This window comes from Lampetra fluviatilis, chromosome 10, assembly GCF_964198595.1.
Source record: "Lampetra fluviatilis chromosome 10, kcLamFluv1.1, whole genome shotgun sequence".
Lineage (NCBI taxonomy): Eukaryota > Metazoa > Chordata > Hyperoartia > Petromyzontiformes > Petromyzontidae > Lampetra > Lampetra fluviatilis.
Window position 1 is genome coordinate 3,368,711 of NC_136284.1, and position 22,414 is coordinate 3,391,124.

A 22,414-nucleotide genomic window follows, 5' to 3' on the forward strand; every position below is an offset into this window, starting at 1 on the left:
TCGCACGAATGTTATGAAGCTCCCTTCCCGTCGGCCGTTTAAGTACCACACCCTGGCTCGCCAGGCGAAGGCAGTACAGCAAGTGGACTAATCGCCATCTGTTTCCATCTGTTGCCCCTTCACGCACGTGGATTTTCTCTGGGTACTCGCTTTCCTCCAAGTTGTATAAACAACAACATAAATTAGCTGAAGAAATCTTAAAATAAAATAAAACACAAAGCAGGACCCTCCTGAAAAGGAGTTATGCCACTCAGTGTAATAATAAGATTATTATCCACGATGGCCTCTTGCATGTATGTTTAACCATGCTTTCACACCGTATGGACCCAACCGTGCTAATTGGAGGTGCGGAGGGGGGGGGGGGGAAGAGTTAAGCAACTAAACACAACAAGAAGCAGTTCTAAAGAGATGTTTACATCCCGACTGCATTTTTACGTTTCTCACATTTCCTCTCGGCCCAGTGATGAAGACCGGTGAGAGTGGGTTCACCATCTTCCGGCTGCTGACGAAAGACAACGGCTGGGCCTGGGTGCAAGCCAACGCCCGTCTCGTCTACAAGGGCAACCGCCCCGACTACATCATCGCCACGCAAAGGCCGCTCAGGTGGGGGGGACCCGCAGATCACGCGCCGACAAACTCGACGGTTGCGCGCGGACGAAAGTCGGCAGGCAGAACAGCCCCACCGTCGTTCGGCTCTTGCCGTTACTTTGTAACGTAACCGCTGTCCGCCCTCCGTCCCCCGCTCCGCACCCCCCCCCCCCCCCACCGCTTCCCCCTTCACCTCCCACCCCTTGCCGCGTCCGCCAATCGCAGCAACGAGGAGGGAGAGGAGCACTTGCGCAAGCGCGCCACGCAGTTCCCGTTCACGTTCACCACGGGCGAGGCCCTGCTCTACAACACGGACGCCTTCCAGCCGCCGATGCGGGACCCCAGCCTCAGCGGTGGCGACGGTGGCAGCAGCAGCGATGGTTACGGAGGAATGGAACAGACAGCAGCGGCGGCCGCGGCGACGGCGGCGGGGGGGGAGAGTCAAGCGGGTGGAGGCAGGGGCGACGGGAAGTCGTGGCCCATGGACCCCAGCTCTCTGATGGCCGCGCTGATGTTGCAGAACCAGTCGGTGTACGTGCGCACGGCGGCCTCCAGCGAGGACCGCCTCCCGTCGTACACGTTCAACGACGCCTCGTGGCTCGCGCCGAGCAGCGTCGCCGCCGGCGGCTCGGTGTGCCGCCGCGGTGGCGACGACGACTTCAACCGGAGCCTGGGCCAGATCAAGCTGGAGGAGCACGACGGCGGCAGGGCGGGGGCGCCGTTGACGCCGTACTTCGGCGCGAGCACCAGGGACGAGCTGACCGACATCCTGGACACGCTCGGAGTGAACGTCAACGACATCGAGCTGGTGGAGGAGGAGCGGCAGCTGATCATGGGTGACATGGAGATGTCGTCGCACCTGGGCAACATCCTCTCCAATGACGAAATCATCTCCTTTGTGGAGGACCTGCTCAAGAAGCCCGACTGCTGCGTCGTGCCAGGTCCCGATCGCGCAACGTCGCAGCTGCCCAACCCGAACGCCGGCGCCATGGGTCCAGAGCCGTCCGGAGCGCAGCTCGGTTTCCCGAGCCCGCCTTTCGCACACGGCTTTGAATTCTATAGCGGCCGCGAGACGGCGCAGAACTGCATGCAGAAAGCGCCATTGTCGAGGCCAAAGCAGGCAGTGATGTTGGAGGGCAGCGACGTTCACAACGGCTTCTTGGCGCAGAACTTCTTCGACGGGGCAAATGGCGGGGCCGTCGTAGTTTCACAGGGCACGTCAAACGTCCCAGCACTTGGCCTGCCCAAGCAGGGCACGCCTCGCGGCGGTGTCGGACAGTGGAACGCGAATGTTGTGTCGGCCCATGGCATGGCACACGCCCGCTCGGGGTACGTGGATGGTCAGCTGGCGCTCGGAAGCAAATTGCAAAACTGGAGCCCGACGATGCAACCGGGTTGGGACTGCGCGAACGTCACGCAAGACCAGATGCAAATGCCTGGCGTTGCGGGACAGTGCGGGGTCACCGGGCCGGCCCTCGTGAACAGCGCTCACGGCCACGGCACGATGGATGGCGGCGCGTGTCAGGGCCCTTTCGCTGGTTTGCCGGGCCACGGCTACGTGGGAGGGGTCCCGGACTTTGGTGCCGACCCTGTGGCGTCTTTTCAGCCCTCTTGCCAGGGGCCGGTGTCTGCCGGATTGATGCAGAACGGCCGCTCTGACCGCGGCTGGCCCGCCGCCGCCGCTCACGTGCGGCAGCACGCGACGGTCACGGGCGCCGGCATCGGCACGTGCTTGGCTTCGGCGGGGAACGAGGACCCGTGGAACGCGGCGCCGGTGCCACCGTACACACCGATGGAGGTGGAAGGCATGAACCCCCCGCAGTACTCGGCCTGCGTCTCTCAGATGCACTTGGCGCCCGTGGGCAGTGGCGTGGCCGGCCTCCACCCGGACCTCGCCGCCCACTTCCACCAGCAGCCGGCGCTTACACAGCCGGTGAGCACTCGCAGCAGCAGCAGCAGCAGCAGCAGAGCAAAATCATTTGACATGGCCTAAGAGCACGACCGTGAATTGCCTGTATTGTTTTACTGAAGCAGAAGTTTGGTCGCACCCTCTTCTTCTCAGTCCACGGACCGTACAGTCTCAGGTCCTGGGCTCAGACGAAAGGGGAAAATTGGACGGAGTTCCCCATTTAATTCCTCGCACCCAAGCCCTTGCCAAGCACGCCACGCCACTGCCTCTCCTCAACCCGCCTTTAGTGCGCGTGTCCATTCTCGTGCGCACATCTCAGCCAATGCGACACGTATCCCACTGGGCGATTGGCCACTGCCGATGCACGTCTGGCGTTTGGGTTGGTTCAGATGCCGCTCTCCCACCATTTTAAACTAACTGACCGATGGCCCATCCAGAATAGAGCGACACAGCTCACAGGAGGGCATTGTGGTTGATAAAAAAAATATTTATAAATTCCTTCTCGACTTTTCTCTTTTTCGAACGAAGATTAAAAACTGCCGTATTTGCCCCAACACAATCGTTAGGTAAGTGACAATGAAAGCATAAATCATAGCCTTGTAAGTAACTTTTATTACGATCAATATTGGACTGAGTGGCCCAGAAAATGTTAATAGCTTATTGTAAAGGTCAGTTTCCCATGAGGGAGAGCAGGTTTATTTAATTTAGCTCAAAAATGAACCCCCACCCATCCCCCTCTACTCCCTCCCTTGATGCTTTGCAGCTGTAGTAAATACTTTGTCAGGGGGCAGCAAGGCTTTTTAAATAGTGAAAGAAAGAAGGCATTTATGCGAATCCAGTGTTCGGGTAATTTTACAGCACTTCTCACTTCGTAAACCTTCTGGAGATGTGTGCGAGGTGATTGACGTGGGAGACCCGTCGTGAGCGTGGGCGGGTCAATAGGTCAACGCAGTACATTCACAAAATGGCAACGGAGTGAGTGGGACCCACGTCTGCCGACGTGAAGGCAGCTTGTCGGGCAGCGCCTCGAGCTTCGGACCGCAGCGTTGGGGCCGCGACGCGGGGAGGCACTTTGCCTGTCACTGTCGACAATTCCTCAGTTTAAACAAACAGATATTTACTTTGCCGTTCAATTGGTTGGCCGAGCAAAGAACGGGCAAAAATAGTTCCGGTCGTGCTGGAAGCTCAACGTGAGAAAGTTATTTTTTTGTCGCGCGTATGTTTGTGTGTGTGTGTGCGCGCGTCTTACTTGTGAAGTTTGCGGCTGCCATTCGTCTTGGGTGACTGTAGCCCCGGCTTCCGCGGGGAAACTTACGTCAACACGAATCAGAGTTACTTTGATAGAGGGCAGAAGTGCAGAACATGACACAATTTTGCCTTTGCCCATCATTTAAGATTAACGCGAAGTAAAAAAATGTTTTAACGCGTTAACTCCCTTTTCAGCTATTTTAGGGAAATGTTAAAGGAGCTTTGTCCATTGAGATAAAAGTGTGGATTATTATCGTTCATATTTATTGACTGCCATTAAAACCCAGTTATAGAGACGGATGTGAATTGGCACGCACAGCGACCATCTCCGCGTGAGCAGCAACGTTCCACACTTCACGGCTGGGAGGACCGATCCGACGACAGAGAAAGTCTTTATTTGTCCAGAACACAAACATCGCATTCAACATATCTTGTCCGTTAATTCATATTTTATTTTGGGGTCGAAAAATAAAACAACATGAATAAAAAGTCGCCCCATGACAGAGAAGATTCGTATTCAAAGTGCGCGTCTGGCAGAAAGGGCGACGCATGGGACGATTGTGCCGCTCGCGTTCTGCCGGCGGGCGCTTTGATGCCTCGCAACAACTCGAATTCGACACAGCTGCAGCGCCAGCTTGGGCTACCTCGCGGGAGCTCATGCATTCAGCATGGGCGACCGGGCCGGGGCACCCTCAGCGAGCCGCAAGTGTAACTCGAAGCAGGTTTACGAAACTCACACACGCGCACACAGGCAAGCAAGCACGCTCGCACGCACGCGTTCACACGTTAGCAAGCCCGTCCACTCACGCGCAAAAAAACAAAGATCCCCCGTTATAACAGACTGTTGGGGCAAGTGCTGTTTCGCGAGCACCTATGAATTTCCGGAATGGTACGCATGGGGGCGGGTGGGCAGCGCCACATCCCACTGCCTTTGTCTACTCAGTGGCGATGTTTACACACCGCACCAGGTACTCGTTTGAGGCTGAGTCGACCTAGGGGAGGCCCAGGATCAGTTCAGATAATTGTTACCGATGTTGGCCATGAGCGGGAATCGAACTTGGGTGGCCGGGTTCGTAGCGCAGCGTGCTAACCGCTACACAACCACTCCCCACTCACGCACATGCACACACACACACAAAGATAAAAGTCTCAGATTTATCCATACAGAATGTTGGGGCAAGTCCTGTAATCAAATACCCATCAAGGTTGGCACGGTCCATGAGAAGAACTGCTGAGTGGCAGCCAACGTTTGTGTTCTGTTAGCAGCACCTATTAAGGCAGGCATGGCACACGAGGGGGTGAGTGGCCAGCACCACATGTGGTCGTCTTTGTCTCGCCAATGCTGATTTTTACCAGGTACTCACTTAAGGCTGAGTCGACTTAGGGGAGGCCCAAGACCGGTTCACACATCGGCACCGACACACACATACTAAGGCCCATTGCATGAGTGGTCGGGTGATAATCAAGAATCATTATCATCCATAATTAATCTACTGCTGGATCAAGGCCTCCCCCTAAGCCATCGCCATTCCTCACCGTCCTGGGATGCAACAATCCTCCCAGCACCACGAGCTGATCGCATCGCTCTTCCCCCGTGAGCGACGCCGTCTTGGGGGCGAACGTTCTCTCCGTTGGCTGCCGCTCGGCAGTTGTCCTCAGCCACTGGCAAGAGTTGCGGTGGCTACGAGATGTTTACTACCTCGCCTGGTATGCAGGAGGTCGTGAATTCGACCCCTGTATATTTGGCGTTTGCGCGTCTCTCTCCCCGTGGTCGTGTGGATTTTTCTCCGGGTTTTTCCCTCCACGGTTAGAATCAACATCATGCGTTTAGGGGCCGTCTATAAATGACGTCACGCACCTGGGGGAGGGGGGGGGTCAGACATTTGTGACGATGTGTGACGAGGGGGGGGGGTTGAGAAATGTGACGTCACATCAAAATACGCAACTTTAAATAAGTATAGACAACACGTTCTACTTAGTTAAATAGACTTTTTAATAAATGTTTTCTCTTGCAACATCAGAGTGCAGCGCCACATGATATTCACACTACAATGACAATAGTTTAAAGCGATTTGAAGCATGTTTGATATTTTTTTTGGGGGGGGGGGGGGCAGAGCTTTGTGACGTCATATTTGAGGGGGGTCTAACTTTTTGTGACGAGGGGGGGGGTCAAAAATCGTCCAAAATCGCGTGACGTCATTTATGGACGGCCCCTTAGAGTTTGGCTCCTGCTGTACATTTCTATAGGACGATGACAAGCCACTACGTAGAGCAGCGATCACTTGTGGCTGCGTAGCTCAGTGGGCCTTACCTGGTAGCATAACAAACATAGTCGTAGTAAACAGTAGTTTGTGGTCCTTCCTTAGCGTGATTGGCTACATAGGGTGCGCAAGAATTTCAACGTACACGCATGCATACGCAGTTGACACAGCTGGATGAGAGTGTTGGGGCAAAGGTGCGTCCGCAGCTGACGGGGCAGGCGCATGGGATAGCTCGAAATACTGAAAGTGGAGCTCCAGAGGCCCGGCGCACTAACGGGAGGGATTCTCATCCGTCGCCTGTGACATGCGCAGCTCTCACGCTGACCTCAATTGCAACGCGCTCGATTTGAGCGGAGGGTTCATGAAATCGTTTTTGTTTGCGTCACTGGGGTAACCCCGGTTCGCGTTTTTGCCGCGTGAATAGACTAAATGTACGGGCTGCTTGCCTCTCAAGCGAGAGACAAAAGGCGGTTGGTTGCCACCTTTGGACGTTGAACTTCTTTCACACTGTACGTAGCGCCGTACGTAAGCCAACCGCGCCAATCGGTGTGATGGTGGGATAGAGTGTGGGTACGCCAACCTCTTTCGAGAAGTCTGCTCAGCGTGGAAGAGTAGGCCAAATACCCTCTGGAGATTCCTCCAGTGGAGGCCATTTCCGTGAGCAAGCAACTGCAGCGCTGCACCTGTGCCTTTTGAATACAATAAAGGAAAACGTAACTGGCATTGATTGGCCAAACATTCTAACGCTGAAAGTGACTTGCACAATACTCGGCTGGGAACGCACGGAGCAACATCATTGCCTTCTGGGACGAAAACCTGGTGGGACCCTGCTGGAAGCGCTTCTCGAAAAACAAAAACGTTGGCTTTCCCGGGTGAATGAGCGGAACGACGACAACGAAAACTGAGAAATGAGGCCAAATGTAACCGCGCGGTGACTTTAGCCGTCGTGCCGCGTGCGTGTGTCGGCGCGTGCCAATTGGTGCATTTAAAAAATTCTGCCAGGAAATATTTCCCCGTTGACGACTTTCTAAAAACCGGTAATCGAACATTGAGAGGGGTTCTTTTTGTACCGGTCTAGCGGCTCTCTCGTTGTGGCGGCCCTGACTTTAAATCTTCGCGGCCAATCGTGGCTGAGGAGCGGAGCCAGTCCGGTTTCTGTGGGTTCGTGAGGCAATCGCGACCAGGGGGTTTCATGAGCTCTGCATGGGGAATCTCTCGGCTATTGGATGTAAATGCGCTGGCAGCAACCTTCACCGCCCGCTCAGCAGATCCCGCCAGGCTTTGCTCGCTCTCGCGTACACCGCTGGGCAGAAAGCGATCCCGCATGCGAGTTCGTGTGTGCGTGCGTTGTGTGCATGATGAGTGAGTCAGCACTCTGGGGAGCACAGCTGGTGCATCTGTCAGTCATCCCCGTCAGTCAACCCATAGCACCCGGGTCTGCACCGTGACCTCCTGCCAGCGGGCCTTTCGCGCTTCACGTGATGGCCTCTGAGCACACCTAGCCTGGCACAAGCGCTGTGGTGACATCACCTCCACTAAGTGGCAAATGGCGGCTGTTGTGTGCATTTGTGCATGTGCGTGTGTGTGCATAGGCTTAGGGGATCTGTAGTGTAGCGGTTAGCCTGGCCACCGACCCCCTCATGTGCCGTACCGGCCTTCAAAGGTGTTCGCTAACAGCACTTTTCCCAACAGTCTGTTAAGGTGATACGGGGGATCTTTATGGGCATATTTGCATATTTGTGTGTGTGCGTTTGAATACACGTGCGTGCGTCCATGTGCACGTGGTTCTATGTGCACATGTGTGTGCGCGCATCTGTGATTGTGTGCGTGCGTGCGATTGTGTTGTCCACACTCTGGTGCAGGAAACACGTGGCAGGAACACTCACAATTGGGGATTGTTTCTAACTCTAACCCCCTTGATAGAATTGACCCCTCTGCATGCAACCCATGTCAACTGCCGCCGTATCAGCCATGCAAACCTGACCTGCGACTCGCCAGTGAATAGCCACACACACACACGGCTCGTTATCCCGTGTCTCCTCGGCACACGATGGCCCGCGGCGGCGCGCTTGTTTCATTAGGGAACGAGTTTGACGCTCCAAAGTCTTGTTTGCTTCGCTTGTTTTGTCTCCGTTGGGGATTTCGTGTTTTTTTATTTAGACAGCGTAACCTGTCGGGCAGGTTTAGCCAGACCCTTAAAATGGACGGATTGTCACGGCTCTTCAGCTTGCAGAAGGCACTGCAGGGGTTGGGGGGAGTGGATGTTGAAAGTTGTTCTGTGGTCGCCTGGCGCCGGCGGTCCCAGGGCCCCCGCGGATGAGCCACGGGCAAAGCCTGTCGTGTGCCGGCGGCTGAGATGATGGAAGCGATTGTGACGCAGCAATTCTCGGACTTTCCGCATCCGATGGAAAAACTCGTGAGATAGCCCCCCGCGCTCACGGGTGATGGGATTGGATCATGAGTGACGTTAACTACCTCGCCTGGTATACAGGAGGTCGTGGGTTCGATCCCGACACTGACACCTGCTGTCGATTTGGAATGTGCATGTCTCTCTTCCCGTGGTGGTGTGGATTTTCCCCTCCACGTTTAGAAACATGCGCTTGGCTGCTATACATTTCCACGCAATAAGCTACTTCGTTGAGCTATCATTTTTGGCCAGGTCGCTTCTCAAATGAGCTACATAGCTACATGGTAAAATAAAAAAATGTTCATAGCACCTCACAGTTGCACAGGAACATCCCAATGAAGGAGCCTCCTGTGAAATAGCCTTGAGACTGAGCCCGATACGTCTCAGTAACCACCGTGCAAGCATCATCATCATCATTATTATTATTATTTTATGGGGCCCTTTTTTCCAGTATCGAGATGATGAAAGGATTAAGAGGCTTTATCATTTTAACGGCAAGAGGTGTTAAGATGTTCAAACACCAAATCAACAGCTATGACATAGATTACCAACGTACATTTCTTTGCACGTTTGACCACAAAGCATGTGTGGTTAATACAGCCTTGTGATGGGTGTCAATTTGATGTTTGAACATCTTAACACATTGTACGGTATTCTTGCCAGACAGGTTAAAGCTTATTCGTTTTTTCATCATCTTTATAATGGCAAAAGTATCCAATAGATGAAACTGCTGGACCCAGGAATGTCATGCTGTAATATTTGCATTGTGTTTGTGCTGTTCGCCTTTTGACGTTCTTTGGTCTCACACTGTTGAGACAAGGCCATAATGTACGTTGAATTTATTTCACACCATACGTAGCCAACCACGCTGATCGGCTAATGAGGCTGTCTCCTGTGTAGGCCAATCAGTTGCAAGGACAATGCATACATTTTCAAAGGCTGTTTGTTCGTTTTACCACAAGCATGTGTAGGGGTGTTACGGAGGGGCTGTATACATAGGATCACACGGGAAACAAACACAGTGGGCGGGGCTTCGTGAGTGCACGGGGAGGTGCTCTCAACGACGTCTGCACCGGGCAGCCTGGGGGGCTGACCCGGAGTTGTGATCCCCCGGGGCCCCACCCCTCAGCGGGGGGTTTTGGTATAAAAGGGGATGAGCCGGAGAGCTCGGGGAACAATGTTAAAGCTAAACCAGTGAAGACCGAAGATCGTCTAGATAGAGCCCTGGACTCCCCTGGGTCGCCGCCCTTATCAGGGCCGCGCAGGACTGAGCCAGCAGCGTGGTCCCGAGAACCAGAGCCAGTGCTCTGGGACTCCGGGTACCGTAGCCCGACTTACCAGTGTCGGGCCAGATAGCCTCCCCTAGCCCGTTAGTGGAGGACTAGGAGGTAGGTCAGAGATAGCTAGCAAGTGTGTTCCCTGCTATCCGGGTGAGGGGGCCGATACCCCCTCCAGTGTTGTATGTCCGCGGTTGTGACAACTGTTGCGGAATAAATACGTGTGCCTCAACCCCGGCGTCCAAGAGTCCTCAACGATATTACATCTGGTGACAGAAGTGAACGATCACGAACATGGACACGCGCCGGACAGCTCGAGCCGGGGTACCGGAGGCGGAGGACACCGCTGCAATTGTGGAGCCCGAGACGGCTGAAGAAGGCATCGAGCAGCCGGGGCCGGAAGCATCCTTACCGCAGCATCGGGATGAAGGGGAGCCGTCAACAGAAGGACTGAGGCTGGCTCACGCAAGACTGGCGGAGCTGCTGTACGCTGCTGCCGCCACGCTCGAACAGATCACACGGCTGGGGGCTGGTGGACCGCCACGGGGCGAGGACAGCCGACGACCGGTGCGCCTTCCCGCCATTTCAACGGCACCCAACTTCGAATCTCCCGCCATCGCCGCAGCAGCTGCTGAGGGCGTGGCCGGCCTGAACCTCGGGTCCAACATCGACCGCACAGTGGCTGCCGCGTCATCACCAGCGGACAGAGCGTCACCACTGGTGCGACCGGCGATGCCATCCGTCGTTTGCGCCGAAGCCCAGCCGAGTGACGGGGACAGCGGAGTGCGAGCTTCCACGGCGGCCGCTGCGCTGCACCAACAGCTACCTCCACTCAAGGAGTTTGTGGGCGAGGAGGGCGACTGGGGCGGCTTCCAGCGGCGCTTCCTCGCACACCAGGAAATGGCGCAGTGGACAGATGCCGAGGCTCTCTGCGTGCTGCCGGCGCTCCTCGACAGCGACGCCCTCGCCGCTCTTACATCGGCGCCGAAGGACAAACGCTCCACGCTACAGATGGCGCTGCAGTTGCTGGCTGCGGTATGCGGACCATCGTCGGAATGCAGGCAGCTCTTTTATGATCGCCAGCAGGGTGCAAAGGAGTCGCCCCTGGCGTACCGTACGAGTCTCCTGGCGCTGGCGAAGACGGCCTTCCCACGAATGGACGACGAAGGCGTGGACGCGATGGTAACGGAAAAGATCCTGCTGGCGGACGACCTGGACATCGCCGTCGTTGCACAGGATGACACAGAAATGGGTTCCCTCCAGGCTGCGTGGCTCCTCCACGCCAACCTACTGTCGCAGCGACGGAAGGCCAGCAGGGCAGCGGCCGGGCGTACTGTGGCTGCAGCCACCCTCCCGGCGGAGGAAGTTTGCGCCATCGACTGCAGCAGAGGGCGGGTGTACAGGCGGGCCGGGACGGATCGAGCCGCTCCGACCATCCGTCATCGCCGCCTGCGCTCCCGCGCTGTTACAACTGCGGCATCCGTGGCCATGTCGCCTCGGGGTGCCGCTCTCCTCGGCAGCGCGGGACGACGCCTCGACAGGACGCCGGCCCTCCTCCCAAGCTCCATCAACATAACCCGGCGAGTCGCGGCACCTCTCATGTTTGGCCCACGCACACACCCGTCACACACTCGCACACCGCAACGAACGGGTCGAACCCAGGCAGTGGTCCGTGTTGGCCCATCGCGTTGTGACTGCATCGTCGGGGTCGTCAGCCGTGGTGGGGCACATTGACGGGGTTGAGGTGCGCATCCTGGTCGATACAGGAGCATCGGCGACCATCATTTCGGAACTAATTTACAATATTCTCCCTGTCCAGAGCCGTCCTTTACTGCCGGTTAACGTCCCATTCTATGCTGCTAACGGGGGCTCACTTGGCATCATTGGACAGATTCGAGCACATATTTGTATCGTTGATATCAAATTGTCCGGCCCGATTTTTGTTTCCTCCTCGCTGGCGGTTCTGTGCCTGCTGGGGACGGACTTCTTGGGCAAAATGCCGATTCGTATTTTAATAGACCAGGGCAGCATTGAGCTCCCGTCGGGCCGACGCATGGCGTTTCTGCCGTCCCCCACTGCTAGTCGGACGGCGTTCGCGACGGTACCGGCGTTCGTCGTTAAAACGGTTCGCGTACCACCGGGGGCACAAATGTTGGTGCCTCTCAAACTTCGTCAGCCCTTCGCTAAAGGCATTGGGGACCAGGGAATTCTGCTGGGGCCATCTAGGGCCGGGGTTAGCGGACCTCATTTAATTCCGGCCCAGACCATCGTCAAAGGGGACAGGGACCCTTTCATCGCGGTCCTCAATGTGGGGTCGCAGACGGTGGTGGTTCCTCAAGGGACCGTGCTTGCTCACGCAACACCGGTGCCCTGTGAGGAACCTGTCGCGAATCACGTAGGCACTGTCCCTCTGCCGCAACCACATTCGGACACCGATGAAGGGTGGCTCGAGGCGCTTTGTGCGGGATCGTCGGACCTGTCGGATTTAGAGCGTCAAAAGCTTAGGACACTGCTGCGTGAATTTTCCGACATTTTCAGTCAGAACAAATTCGATTTGGGCTGTACCCATCTGCTGCGTCACCATATTGATACAGGTGACAGCGCGCCAATACGCCAAAATCCTTTTCGGTTAAGTCCCGCCGAAAAGGACCATGTCAAATCGGCTGTTGATGACATGTTAGCCGCCGACATCATTTCTCCCTCTACCAGCCCGTGGGGAGCGCCGATCGTCCTGGTTAAGAAACAGGATGGCTCGTTGCGGTTTTGCGTCGATTTTCGCCGCCTCAACAAAATTTCTGTTGCCGACGCATACCCGCTCCCACGGATTGACGAATCGCTGGACGCCTTGGCGGGAGCGCGATTCTTCTCCACATTGGATTTGCTTTCGGGATTCTGGCAGCTTCCTCTGGACGATGATTCAAAGCCTAAAACTGCATTCCGTACACCGCACGGCCTCTTCCAATTCAACCGGTTGCCGATGGGACTCCACTCGGCGCCGGCGACTTTCCAGCGATTGGTGGAATTGGTTTTGGCTGGATTGCAATGGGACTCGTGCTTAATTTATTTGGATGACGTTATCGTCTTTAGCAGAACATTTGAAGAGCATCTCCAGAGGTTGCGGGCGGTTTTCCTCAAAATGCGAGCTGCTTATTTGAAATTTAAACCCCAAAAATGTCATCTGTTGCGCGAATCTGTGCGTTATTTGGGACACATCGTTGGACGCTCAGGTATTGCTACCGATCCCGCCAAAACGCAGTGCGTCAGCTCCTGGCCGACTCCCACCTCTGTGGGGGAGGTCAGGAGTTTCATTGGATTCGCGTCATATTACCGACGCTTTGTCGCGGATTTTGCGACAATTGCGAAGCCCCTACACGCTTTGACGTCAAAGGGGGTCCGCTTTCATTGGGGACAGGAGGAGGAGGCTGCTTTCCGCTCCCTTCGGGACGCTCTGGTTAAAGCTCCTCCCTCGGTTTACCCCGATTTTTCTAAACCCTTTGTGCTCGACACCGATGCGAGCAACACGGGTATTGGGGGCGTGCTTTCCCAGGTGGTTGACGGCGTGGAACGGGTAGTCGCGTACGGTAGTCGGGTGTTGTCTCCAGCGGAGCAAAGATATTGTGTCACCCGTCAAGGAACTGTTGGCAATTGTCTATTTCATCCAACAGTACCGCCCATATCTGTACGGTCAGCGTTTCACCGTCCGTACAGATCATGCGGCACTACAAGACGCCCTGCGAGTTCAACAACCATCGGGACAATTGTCTCGATGGTTGGAGGTTCTCCAGGACTTTGATTTTGAAACCAAGTACCGTAAGGGCGTTCGCCACACCAATGCGGACGCTCTGTCGCGCATGCCAACCACCCCCGAATGCGCATGCCTCCTGGGGTCGGGTCGTTGCAGGCATCCGGGTGAAATATCTGTTCCGGTCTTGGCGGCCGCCGACGACGCAGCGTCAATGACGAATTCGATCGCACAACAGGGATCAGATTCCCTGTTGGGGTTGCCTGTCACTGAATGGGGGCGCCTACAGATGGAGGATACCTCCCTCCTCGCGTTGCGTCGTCGCGTCAGGGATGCTGGGCGGGGGAGGGGTGATGCCAACGCATGGGAAATGGTCACGGGTCTGCTGATGCATTGGGACGGGAAATCCCATCGACACCGGCTGGTGGTCCCTTCTGGGTTACGGGGTAAGGTGGTGTGGGCCGCTCATGAGCGCCTCCTCCACCTGGGGACCCAAAAGACCCTCGCCTTGCTCCAGCTTGATTTTTTTTGGCCGGGCATGACAAGGGATGTCGCAGATCTGTTGGGGTCATGCCCTCGGTGTGCGCAATGGAAACCACCAGCACGGGAGTCTAACCCGCCTTTGCAGTCTATCAAAGTCTCCTGAGTCAACGAACTTGTCGCGCTGGATATTCTGGGCCCATTCCCCGCAACCCCCAGGGGCAATAGATATTTGTTGACCGGGGTGGAGTACTTTACGCGCTGGCCTATGGCCTGGCCCTTGGCCAACCAGTCGGCAGCAGCCATCGTGGAGGCCTTTGTCCAGGGATACGTCCTGGACAAAGGTGCTCCGGAGCGGCTGCTGACCGACCAGGGCAAAATTTTTTCCGGCAAACTGCTCCAACAAGTCTGTGAGCTCCTCGGCACGAAAAAAATTCGTACCTCTCCTTATCACCCGCAAACTGACGGGATGGTCGAGCGTCTGCACCGAACCATCACGTCCATGTTGTCACAGCAGGTTTCAGACTCACAGACCGATTGGGACCTGCAAATTCAAGGGGTCCTGGCAGCATACAGATTGGCCCCCCATGCGGCAACGGGATTTTCCCCCTTCTTCCTCATGTATGGCCGCGAACCTGACCCACCTGTTCGGGCCCAGCTGCAGATCCCTGCACCGCAGGGTAAAACTAAATTGGCCGACCATGTTAAATTTAACCTTGCTAAATTAACAGAGGCACGGGATGCTGCCATGCAAAATTCCGACCTCCGTCAGAAAGCTAATGAGCGGCTCAGACTGGGTCGCGCGCATGTGCTACAGTGGAAGCCGGGGGACAAGGCATGGCTGCACTGTCCACAGGTACCACTCGCGACCTCCTCTAAACTGGTGCGGCCGTGGCGGGGCCCTGTCGAGGTGGTTGAGGTTTTGCGGCCTCAGTGCGTACGCATCAAATGGGGGAAGCGCCGGTGGTTTGTGCACCCCTCCAGATTGAAACCCTTCGTTGCGGTACGAAGTCCCACTCCACACACGCGTGGCCAAACATGTGGGGGGTCGACCGACTCAAAGGGTCCGTCTCCGCTGCTCTCGCCTGACGTGTTGCCGGCTGTCCCGCCCCCAGGTGCACCAGGAATGACGGGCTCACGCCCGACAACCTCTACGGGGGATGCCAAGGGTCTCGCGACATCGAGAAGAGACTCACTCGGAAATGGACAGTTGCCACCTGACGACCCGCCATCCGGGGTTGCCCCGTGTGACGGGCCTGCTGCAAGGACGAGCGCAAGAATGCGCAGACTCTTGTGATGCCCAAAAAGAAAAAAAAATATTTTTCACATGTTATGTTCACTGTGTGTTGTGTGGGTAGTGTGTTCCTTGCTCATTGGATTGTACGTATGTGGTGTTCGCTATGTGTGTGCTGTGGTTCCCTGCAAATTGTATATAAGTGGGTTTACGGAATTCGTATTTATTCGGGGGGGGTGCGTCGGGTTATTTTCCCTTGTTGCTTTTCTGGTTCTTGTTGTTGTTCTCGTTCGCGTCATGGTTGAATAAAATTGTGAGGCACACGCGGGGTCGAGGGGTAAATAAACTTTTATTGTCATTTGTTGCAGCCGGGACGGCTGCGAGCTGTACAGGGGGGGTGATGTAGGGGTGTTACGGAGGGGCTGTATACATAGGATCACACGGGAAACAAACACAGTGGGCGGGGCTTCGTGAGTGCACGGGGAGGTGCTCTCAACGACGTCCGCACCGGGCAGCCTGGGGGGCTGACCCGGAGTTGTGATCCCCCGGGGCCCCACCCCTCAGCGGGGGGTTTTGGTATAAAAGGGGATGAGCCGGAGAGCTCGGGGAACAATGTTAAAGCTAAACCAGTGAAGACCGAAGATCGTCTAGATAGAGCCCTGGACTCCCCTTGGTCGCCGCCCTTGTCAGGGCCGCGCAGGACCGAGCCAGCAGCGTGGTCCCGAGAACCAGAGCTAGTGCTCTGGGACTTCGGGTACCGTAGCCCGACTTACCAGTGTCGGGCCAGATAGCCTCCCCTAGCCCGTTAGTGGAGGACTAGGAGGTAGGTCAGAGATAGCTAGCAAGTGTGTTCCCTGCTATCCGGGTGAGGAGGCCGATACCCCCTCCAGTGTTGTATGTCCGCGGTTGTGACAACTTTTGCGTAATAAATACGTGTGCCTCAACCCCGGCGTCCAAGAGTCCTCAACGATATTACACATGTGTGGTAAATGCAGGAGGCTTGATCCCTTGTGATGGGTGTCTATTTTTAGTTTGAACATCTTAACACCTGTGCTCCTGATGGTAAGGATAAAGCCTATTGTTTTTTCATAATTATAATCATAAAACGTTGTTTAATTTGGCTTTCGCAACCAATATTATTCATGTTTTTTTGGGTGAGATCGCGTAAGTATAAACGTGTCCTTAACGCACCACCACCCGACACAGCCAATTAGTAAGGTTTGTCACAAAAACGAAATGGCAATTCTGGAAAAATCGCCCGATGATGCTGGATTTAATCACCGGAGAAACGTCGTAAATGTCGTGGATTCACTCTCCAACACACCGGTGGGCTGAAGTAGTAACTCATGGGCATGGTTTGTTTACTTGACAAACCTTACGAATTGGCCGTGTCGATTGGTGGCGGGTTAACGACACAATTATACTTACGCAATCTAAACCAAAACAAATCTTTGTTATGTTTTATCATTGTAACCGCCAATCACAGCGGGTCTGGTCGTGGTGACTCGTGAAGCTGTCCTTGGGTCCACCCACTGATCGCTGACCTCCCCGACTTCCCTTGCTCTCTGCCACCGAGTTGCAGGTGGCGACGACCTTCGACCTGAGGAGCAACCTTGCGTCCTGCCACCCGAGCGGCGCTCATGGCCACGAGACTTTCCTGGGGGGCCCAGAGGTTCTGCCTTCCTTTCCCGACATCCTGCGAACGGGCCACTACAGCTGAGCGACGGCACGCGAGCTCCATCACAACGAGCCGGAGACTTCGTTGAAAAGCTTCTCTGTCTTGATGTGGTTTGTGGAAGTACCAATGTGGCCGAAAAGGAGACATTTGACTTCACATTAACGCAAGTCTACGTGTACGCATGTTATATTTTATCCGCTTTATATCGACTTGAATCCAGCCACATGATCCAGTGGTTTTCCCTGAGCTCCGCCTGCAGTCGGAAGGTTGTGAATTTGAATCCCGATCATGGGGGTTGAATGCCAGTCCATCATCCCTCTACGGTCGGGAAAAAGAAGTATCACTTTGCCGATAGTTCAACAGTGGTGGATTTCCTCTGGAAACACTCGGCTCTGCGTGGTAAGAATGTGGACTTTGCACCAATGGAAATGAGTGAGGCTCCATGCTCATGCTCTTGACTTTTGCCCGTGTCAGTGGTGGCTGAAAATAAGAAGTGTTGTTTAGGTCTTCCGCTGGTCCTGTGATATGTAGAGATAGGAGAGGCTGCATCACAATCCTTGTTCAAGCTTTGGTGATGACTTCACCAGACTCCACTGGGAGGGCAGACAGCTATTGAGTTATTTTTTGAGCGATAATGCACTTACATGTGGCAGTCCCGAGAGGTTTTTGAGCAGACATCATTACATCATAAATATAATACTCGTAAATCCCTGCCAATGCGCAATTAATGGCCCAGGCCTTGCAAAACCAGATACGAAAATTGGCGAAAAACCACGAACATCCACATTGCATATACGACACAAAGCCTATCTGTTTTGATAAAAGTGCTAAGTGGTAGAAACACAGAAGAGATAATCTTTGACACTGTTTACCCCGCGCTGTGGCGTAACAGAGGTGCTGCAAAACAAGCAGATGCCTCGTTTATGGGCGCACGGAGCGAGCGCGCACAGTCACGAGGCTCGCCACCGTCGACGGTAAATTGCAAGGGCGGGTGGAAGTGCGGTGGGGTGCAGCGGGCAGTGGTGTGGCGATTGAGTGTGCCGCTGGTGCCATTGCACCGAGACCTATGGTCAGGAGGGGCCCAGGGACCGGGCTATGACGGGGGGGGGGGGGGGGGTGGTGCAGGGATTAGGGGTGGAAATTGAACAGGGGTGGCTCCATTTCATTGCTTGCGCCAGGAGCCCAGGACTCATGCTAAACGCACTACGCCAAAGATCGTGGGGCGAGCGAGGTGAGCGGAACGGTGAGCGCAGGCGAATGAACGTGATCGTGGGAGCTGTGCCCAATTGTGGCTCACCGTCGAACTGTGAAGGTCCGTTTTGTTCCGTTTCTTTTTTTTCGACTCTTGCGAGGCTGCGGTTTGCTGGGCCGCAGCAGCAGGAGCAGCAGAAGCAGCAGGAGGAGGCAGTCTCGCGGCTATCGAGCGTGCAGGCTTGTGCCAGCGCACTGCTGTGCCACTGGCAGGGGCCTACCTCAGAGGTGGACTCGCGCTTGTGAACAACCGTGCCCTCGTCAAACACAGGGCTGCGCAGGAGAAATCTACGTAAAAACGGTCGAATTTGAACGTCTTCTGTCGTGAAATTCACGTGTGGTCTCATTGGCTTGTAGCTCAGACTCACAGTGACACGCATGCCTTCCAAAGCCGACAGTTATTGATATTATTTTCACATCATAAACAGGTGGATGGCTGTGATCGAGTGTTGGATTTAAATTCCACTGTTGTTCCACAACAGAGCTCACATTTGGCGCAACCATTGTCACGTCTATGGGCCCCCTAAACTCACGACAAAGAGGCTTATTGTTTTCACTTATCGGGGGGCATGCTCGGCCTAACTAACAGTGACTACTTCAAGATAAGCACTGCAAGTTGGTGTTATTTCAGCATAACCGTAAATATATGATACAGTTAATTAATCACAGGTCCCAAATTGTGATATTCCTCGTTGAAATTGGACTGGAATTTTGTCACCAAAGTAATTCAGAAAAATAACTCTGAAAGAGACGCGGTTTACAGTTACTGCACTGTTTTAAGATTTTATCGATGGGGATTTTTATTTCTGGAAAAAGAAAAAAAACACAAAAATTACATTTATATATATATGTATTTTTATCGTAATTGCTTGCCTGGTAAAGCAAATATCTGCATTCAAATGCAGATGGTGAAATGAAAACCATTCAATGAAGTTCCATATGTTTTAACTTACAAAGTGAACAATATTAAAACCAATAAACCGGCCGTTTTCAGATCCGACTCAGTCCGCTGTCACAAACACAGAAATGCTGAGTCGAGATACATGCCTTGGCATAGCATCAGATGGTGCCTTTAAGCGACCCTCCGCAACAATTATGTTGGTGTCGAAATCCAAATGTACATTTTAAGTTAAGCCAGAAACCTTCCCCAAGTGAAGGAGAGCTCTGTTGTGTAGCTTTAGCTGCCTAGAAAGTGCCTTCATTTGCGCGCGTGTGTGTAGTGGTTAGCGCACTGCGCTACGAACCTGGCGACCCGGGTTCGATTCCCGCTCACGGTCAACACCAGTTACGATTATCTGAACCGGTCCTGGGCCTCCCCTAGGTCGACTCAGCCTCAAATGAGTAGCTGGTGCAGTGTGTAAACATCGCCACTGGGGAGACAAAGGAGGCCGGTTGTGTTGTGCCGGCCACCAACTCCTCCATGTGCTGTGCATGCCTTCATAGGGGCTCGCTAACAGCACTTGCCCCAACAGTCTGTTTAGGCTTCAGGGGGGATATTTGTCTTTGGTTACAGCTTGCGAACCGCATTTGAACTTTGAAGCGACGTGTGACATTAACTGTTGAGACGCACAAAACCGCAAGGGCTTGCCGCAGCATTCGTCAGCGACACTGCTTATCGCGGAAACAAATATTTCATGGGCTAACGCGTCGGTCGGTCAGTCAGTCGGTGAAGGAGAGTTGAAGAAAATTGTCATTGTGCAAAGCATCAGCTTCATATGTATAATTTCTATTGTAACGCAGTTGTGATGACTAAACGTGGCGAGTTAGTTTTAATTTGTGCTTGTGTATCCCTGCCAACTTGTTCATGCATTCTGTTTAGCTTCTTGGCCACGACCGATTAGCACGGTTGGCTAGGTATGGTGCGAAAGAAGTTCAACATACACACTAAAAGAAACTGTCCCACGGAGTACGAACTCCCCTCCTCCACCCCCTCCCCCCCATATGGGCCTCAGATTTATTTTTGAAGAAACTTTTCGCTCGCTAAATTTCAACTGAAAGGAATACCCGACTCAAAAACACAGGTACCAACGCCGTGTGTTACGGGAGGTGCCACAGTAGGGAGATGTTAACCGCCTCGCCTGGTATACATGAGGTCGTGGGTTCGATCTCGACCCTGACACCTGCTGTATATTTGGAGTTTGCATGTTCTCCCCGTGGTCACGTGGATTTTTCTCCGGATCCTCAGGTTTTTCCTTCCGCATTTAGAAACTTACGTTTCAGAGTATGTGGCTGCTATAGATTTCCATGTGATAAGCTATTTCGTTGCGCTATCATTTGTGGCCTGGTCGCTTCTCAAAACAGCTATATAGCTCAGTGGGCCTTACCTGGTCAAATAACAATCTAGAATAGTTTGGTAGAAAACTATCCATGTGTTGATTATAGACGGTTTGTCAATTTCATTTTAAAAAAATCCAGTTTTATTTTTCAATTTAGAAGTCGGCAAATCAATCTTCACCTCTCTTTGCTCTAAAAGCAGGGCCATTACCCAAAACGTCAGCCGATAAATTTATTTTTGTGTAATGAGGCAGGGTAAGTGTTAATAAGTAACGCGAGTCTCTGTGAGCTTGAAGCTTCCTTCACATGAAACTCACTTTGAATAGTTTTACTTTCAGGAGTGCAATATCATCCCCCACTGACACACCTGCTGTGGTGTTTTCAAAAGTGCAAGACTCAGACCACAATGACGGCAATAACACTTTAATTTTATGTCGCGTCATGCATGCCAATGGCATCCCTATAACGCTGTACATTCTTGATATGAGGACCAAATCCCATAGACAGCCACGACCAAGCGAATGAAACCCCTACGACGAAGCAAAAATCTAAAATAAATAAACAAATGAATAAATTTCGCCAAAACAAAAAGCGCCAACACCAATAAAGTTACCACAGCAGATGAACGAGTCCACGAGGTCTACCACCACACATCCCCGGCTACAGTACCAACTTCCCAACCAAGCCAGGAAACATTCACACGAGTGGCCAAAAAGTTGCGGCTCGTTTATACCAATCGCTCCAATGTCCAAAAATGGATTGCCAGTTTTTCAGCGCATGCCTGGATGAATAAAAAAAGCCTTTAGTTCAGATTTGAATAATACTGTGATGGAGTTGATGTGTCGGATTGGGAGTGGGAGGGTATTCCAGACATCACGAGCAATGCAATGAGCACTCCGCAAAAGTCATTTAAAGTCTTTTTTTCTCAACACCGCAGCTTCAAACTCTCCCTCAGACGGGCCTGGAGGAACACACAGCCTAAAAACTTGTCTGTGAAATTATAGATATTAGGGTTTTTCTCGAGGTTGCAGAGTTCGTACCAATGTCCGTTAACAGCCTGCTAATGATCACTTATATATATGTAATTAAGCTTGTTTACCAAGGACAGCCCTTACTGAGTCTCTGATTGGCACGGTTAGCCACGTACGGTGCGTAAGAAGTTCAACATACACACGTGCCTCTTCAATCACCTGCCGGTGCACGCGTGTGAAACGACTGCTCCGCAAGTCTCGACCGTCGTCACACGTGGCCCACTCCCCCCCTGCCCCCCCCCCCTCCTTGCTCTTTCCCGTAACACAAAACACAGGAGGGCTTCCCCAGTCGCCAGTGGAGAAGGGGACACGGGGGCGATGGAAGGGTTCGTCGAGCTGAGCTGAACATTTACATCAACAACAAAAAAACTGCCATTGTCAATGCATTTTCTTCGTGACTGTCCCGTGAAAAAAAAATCCTTTGTTGGCATCCTTAGCCTGATAAGAATTTTAAATGCACTATGAATGCTTATTATGTATTTTTATAATGTGACGTTGCTTTTTCCGCGCTATTTTCGTAGTCTTACACATGCATTAAGCCACATTTGTGTGTTGTAAAGCCCACAGCTCTTTTCAAAAGAAAAGTCGACTCAGTATTAAAACGTGTGCATATATATACCGCATTGGGCTTGCTTCCACGTCTGTTCCAGCGAGTGCTGACCGCGATCGAATAAACCATGAAGGTGCCTGAAAATGTGAGACCTGGGAATGAAAGAGTTCAGCCTGCTTACTGGTTGGATGGGCGACCTCCAGGCCTTGTTGAAGTCTTATGACTCACTGATGCTTTTTGGAACATTGTCATCTTTATTATTATTACTATACTAGCTTGTTGGCGCCCCCCAACAACCTAGTATTCATCATAGAAAGATAGATAAAGTTGTGCGCTTACCAACGTAATGGAACGTCTGTCCATGCGACTTGTTGTAGCGTATGTGGGGAGAATGGGAAATTCGTTTTTTCGGTAAAGTCACGTAGGTCAAAAATAAAATAAAATAAATTAAAGAAAATAAAAATTAATTAAATCACGTCGTGAT

General features: G+C 53.2%; 1 protein-coding gene across 1 annotated transcript in view; it reads left to right on the forward strand.

Annotated features, from left to right (window-relative positions):
• LOC144934426 (aryl hydrocarbon receptor-like) overlaps nt 1-22,127 on the forward strand; it is a 55,395-nt gene extending 33,268 nt beyond the window's left edge. The window contains exons 9-11 of the mRNA XM_078860166.1: nt 462-603; nt 814-2,521; nt 16,729-22,127. Of these exons, the coding sequence (XP_078716292.1) occupies nt 462-603; nt 814-2,521; nt 16,729-16,866 (1,988 nt within the window). The 3' untranslated portion in view covers nt 16,867-22,127. The remainder of the gene's footprint in view (nt 1-461; nt 604-813; nt 2,522-16,728) is intronic.
• Nucleotides 22,128-22,414: the final 287 nt, after the last annotated feature.